This window comes from Muscardinus avellanarius, assembly GCF_963383645.1.
Source record: "Muscardinus avellanarius genome assembly, chromosome: 18".
Lineage (NCBI taxonomy): Eukaryota > Metazoa > Chordata > Mammalia > Rodentia > Gliridae > Muscardinus > Muscardinus avellanarius.
Window position 1 is genome coordinate 37,941,849 of NC_137804.1, and position 4,840 is coordinate 37,946,688.

Here is a 4,840-nt window from a genome sequence, read left to right on the forward strand (position 1 = left end):
ATTTTGTGCTGTGCTGGGAAAGGAACCCAGGGTTTGCTGGGGCAAGCACTCTATCACTGAGCTACATCCCAGCACCTCTGCACCTTTTTTGAGACAGGGTCTAAGTTGCCCAGGCTGCCTTCAAACTTGTGATCCTCCTAGCTCAGCATCCCAATTTGTGGGCCTCCACACCCAGCTATTAGCGTTCCTTTTTGGCGGTACTGGGGATGGAACCCAGGGGCGTTCTCCCTCCAAGGTACACTTTCAGCCCTATTTTTATTCTTTATTTTGAAACAGGGTCTTACTGAGTTGCAGAGGGCCTCACTAAGTAGCTGAGGCTGTCCACGAACCGCGATCCTCCTGTCTCAGCCTCCCAAGTACTGAGATTACAAGGGTGCACGGCTCTCAGTATTTGGGAGGCTGAGACAGGAGGATCACAGCTTTGAGGCCAGCCTCAGCAACTCAGTGAGAGCCTGTTTCAAAATAAGAAAGGTTGAGGTTGTAGCTCTGAGATGCAATGCCCCTGAATTCAATCCCCAGTCCCTGAGACCCTAGAATCGCAGTTTGCAGACAGCCTCAGCTACTTAGGCCCTCTGCAACTCAGAGAATAAAAAATAGGGCAGAGGGTTTAGCGTGGAGGTAGAATGCCCCTGGGTTCCATCCCCAGACCTGCCAAAAAAAAAAAAAAAAGCATTTCAAGAACAAAATTAAAGTCTGTGGAGGACTGAGAGCGGCTTAGCAGGAAGAGGACTGAGAGCGGCTCAGCGGGAAGAGCGCTTCGTACGCTAAGACTCTGGGTTCACTCCCAGTACCACAAAGAAATCTACATGCATCTGTGCTCCCATCTCCTCTGGAGGCTGGGGCGGGAAGATAACCAGTCTGCAATTTATTGAGGCTCTTATTCAAATAAAATTAACAGGGCTGGGGGCTGGGCATGGTAACACACACTTAGAATTCCAGCACCTGGGAGGCTGACACCGGAGTTTGGCAGGTTCCAGGCCAGCCTCAGGGATGCAGCAAGACTGAGCAGCCGAGGGGGCTCCATTTCCAAACACGTAAAAAACGATTGGGGTAGGATTCAAAGGTGGAATTACTCTGAGTTCAATCCTCAGTAGAACGCACGCACGCACGCACGGACTGGGGGTGTGGCCCAGAGGCTCGGCACTTGCCCACTTGCCCGGAGGCAGTGGGTTCCGTCCATAGCACGTCTTGTGAATGAATGAAAACCAGAGTTCTGTGCAAGTACTGTGCCATTTGATGTGAGAGTTGAGCATTCCTGATTCCTGAAACCAATCCTTTCCAGATGCCAAGGGACAGCTGCCCATCATAAAGGCAAGTCTGTGCCAGGACAGGAGAGGCAGGTGACTGAGGCTCCTAGGTGTGTGACAGGTTCCATTACCTGGATGTCCGGGCTTTTATGTCTTGGCCCGCAGTGAGCGCGGTGTCTGAGGCAGGGCCGGGTGGGCGCTGGCTTGTGCTGCCTGACCCGCCTCTTCCTGTCTCCCCGTCCCGCATGCAGCTGCCGCCATGGCGCAGACCCTGCAGATGGAGATCCCCAACTTCGGTAACAGCATCCTCGAGTGCCTCAACGAGCAGCGGCTCCAGGGCCTGTACTGTGACGTGTCGGTGGTGGTCAAGGGCCACGCCTTCAAGGCGCACCGGGCGGTGCTAGCGGCCAGCAGCTCCTACTTCCGGGACCTGTTCAACAGCAGCCGGAGTGCCGTGGTGGAGCTGCCAGCCGCCGTGCAGCCCCAGTCCTTCCAGCAGATCCTCACCTTCTGCTATACTGGCCGGCTGAGCATGAACATGGGCGACCAGTTCCTGCTCATCTACACGGCTGGCTTCCTGCAGATCCAGGAAATCATGGAGAAGGGCACCGAGTTCTTCCTCAAGGTGAGCTCCCCAAGCTGCGACTCCCAGGGCCTGCACGCCGAGGAGGCCCCTTCGTCCGAGCCCCAGAGCCCCGTGGCGCAGACCTCGGGCTGGCCAGCCTGCAGCACGCCGCTGCCCCTTGTGTCACGCGTCAAGACAGAACAACAGGAGTCGGACTCGGTGCAGTGCACGCCCGTGGCCAAGAGGCTGTGGGACAGCAGTCAAAAGGAAGCCGGGGGCAGCGGTGGAACCAATGGTAGCCGCAAGATGGCCAAGTTCTCCACGCCGGACCTGGCCACGAGCCGAACGCCACAGCCTGCCCCAGTGGTGGCAGCGGTGGCAGCGGCGGCAGGGGGTGTGATGAGCGGGCCCAGCACGTCGGAGCGGACCAGCCCGGGCACGTCCAGTGCCTACACCAGTGACAGCCCCGGCTCCTACCACAACGAGGAAGACGAGGAAGAGGATGCTGGCGAGGAGGGCACGGACGAGCAGTACCGGCAGATCTGCAACATGTACACCATGTATAGCATGATGAATGTCGGCCAGACAGGTGAGGCCCCATCCCCTGGGCTCTGACCCACACCCACACGTGTGTGCATGCACCTACCTTCTGCCTTCTGTCCACAGCGGAGAAGGTGGAGGCCCTCCCGGAACAGGTGGCCCCCGAATCCCGTAGCCGCATCCGCGTGCGGCAGGACCTGGCATCTCTCCCTGCCGAGCTCATCAACCAGATTGGAAACCGCTGCCACCCCAAGCTGTACGATGAGGGCGACCCCTCGGAGAAGCTGGAACTGGTGACAGGTGTGCTGGCCCGGACCCTCACCCCCGCGTGGCTCCCTCGCTCTGTCCCAGGGTGGCTGACACCCTGAGCCCCTCGGTTTCCCCACCTGGACTCTGATGTTGGTAACAGCGCCCCTCCCTTCCCCCAGCGTGACCAGCGATAAGATGAGATGGGTTGATACTCCTCCAACCTGAGCCCTTAGGCTTCTAGCTCTTAGAAGCTGGTACATAGCCCGAGATGGACTAGCTGCCCTGGGCTGCTCCTACACTGGCCCACGCTGCCTCTGCTCCCGGGGCCTTTCTGAGCCTCAGCCCACTTGCTGGTGTGATGAGAGCACCTGCGGCCCACACGAGGCCCCGCCCGGCCCAGCACAGAGCAAGCGCCATCCTGCTGACCGAGGCGGCGGGGAGTCCAGGGCCTCGGTGGTCAGTTGGTGGCACGCAAAGGCTAACGGGGAGGCCTGAGAGGCTCTGGGAATAGGGTCCGGCCTGAGCCACGTGGGGGCCGTGGTGTTGGGGCACCTGGGCCATGCTCTGGCCTCCATCACCAGGCACCAATGTGTACATCACGAGGGCGCAGCTCATGAACTGCCATGTCAGCGCGGGCACGCGGCACAAGGTCCTGCTGCGGCGGCTCCTGGCCTCCTTCTTTGACAGGTGAGTTCCTTACCAGAGCCCATGTGAGGCACTGGGAGATCCCACACCGACTGCCACCCAGAGCAACAGCTCCCTCCGTGTCTCTCTCTGCCCACCCAGGAACACACTGGCCAACAGCTGTGGCACTGGCATCCGCTCGTCCACCAACGACCCTCGGCGCAAACCACTGGACAGCCGTGTCCTCCACGCCGTCAAGTGTGAGTGTCCTGCCCCCGGAGCACGGGGTGGGCCAGGGTGGGCAGGTGTCTTTCTCCAGTGTTGGCCCTCGTGGATGGGTGGAGGTTGGAGTAAGGATGCTGGGCTCAGGCTGGGCCTGGGGGGAAGAGAGCTGTGGTGACACGTTTCTTTGTGGTGGGGGCTGTGTCAGGGAGTATCTCTAACTGGGTGGAAAGGGAGGCTACAGCCTCCCAGTTTCTGAATTCTGGAACCACTGCTGATTTTTCAGGAGTGCTAGGCCTTTCTGTCCCAACCCCACACGCAGCCAAGCACAGGCCACCGTGGTTTGGTGTGGTCAGTAGTCTCCCCACCAGCGTTCCTGGGAGCTGTAGAGGGGCAGGGGGGGTCCCATGGACCAGGGCAATGCCAGGCTTGAGCTGCCCACTCTGCCTGTGCAGACTACTGCCAGAACTTTGCCCCCAACTTCAAGGAGAGCGAGATGAACGCCATTGCTGCGGACATGTGCACCAACGCCCGGCGGGTGGTGCGCAAAAGCTGGATGCCCAAGGCCAAGCCCATGCTGGAGGGTGACACCTATACCACCTTCATCAGCGACACTGGCAAGATGGAACCGGACATGATGGGCATGGAGCACAGCTTTGAGACGGCCAGCCATGACGGCGAGGCCGGCCCCTCGGCCGAGGTCCTACAGTAACCACGGGCCTCCCGTGGGCGGCCCCCCCTCCCCATCACACACCTGCCACCACCCTGGTCACGAGCTACTGTCTGTCCCTCCCCAGGACCCTAGGGGGTGCTGCATGCTCCAGGCCCCTCTGCCTCCCTGTCTACCCCTCTTCCAACATGAGCCAGGCTGAGTCGGGTGAGGAAGGGCAGTGGCACCAGGGCCTGTCGCCTTCACTAACACACTTGGGCAGCGGGTGCTGTCGCCCCTTCCTGACCCTTAGCAGTCACACCCCAGGCCCACGTGGGGAGGGGCCAGCCTAGGACTCTGCAAGGTCCCCTCCCCAGGCCCTGGGCCACCCTTGGGACTCGAGGGGGCCCTGGGGTTCTCAGGACCCCTCCACCACCTCCCAGTGCTTCCACACCTCCAAAAGCGCCTTCCTGTCAATCTCCTCTGTCCCTGCGCCTGGGGGCCGGGGCAGGCGAGGCCAAAGGGGACTGTCCACTCCACAGCTGAGGAAGTAGGCCCCGAGAAGGCTCAAAGTCCCACCGCTGAACTGAGGGTGGGGGCCCAGCGCCCCTTTCTCCTGCCCTGCACTCTGCTCTGGGGCCACCTGGGGCCTGAGAGGCTGGTCCTAAGTCTGGGGGCAGAGGGCGGGTCTCAGGATAAGGCAGGTCTCCGTGGTGTGTGTGCGTGCGTGTGTGCTGATTTGCT

At 60.7% G+C, this 4,840-nt stretch overlaps 1 protein-coding gene across 1 annotated transcript; it reads left to right on the top strand.

Annotated features, from left to right (window-relative positions):
- Positions 1-1,506: 1,506 nt before the first annotated feature.
- Positions 1,507-4,159, top strand: NACC1 (nucleus accumbens associated 1; the record flags this gene model as incomplete). The annotated part of the gene is made up of 5 exons (XM_080715068.1): positions 1,507-2,401; positions 2,479-2,652; positions 3,183-3,288; positions 3,388-3,485; positions 3,903-4,159. 5 exons carry the CDS (start codon positions 1,507-1,509, stop codon positions 4,157-4,159), a joined length of 1,530 nt encoding a protein of 509 aa, XP_080571194.1.
- Positions 4,160-4,840: the final 681 nt, after the last annotated feature.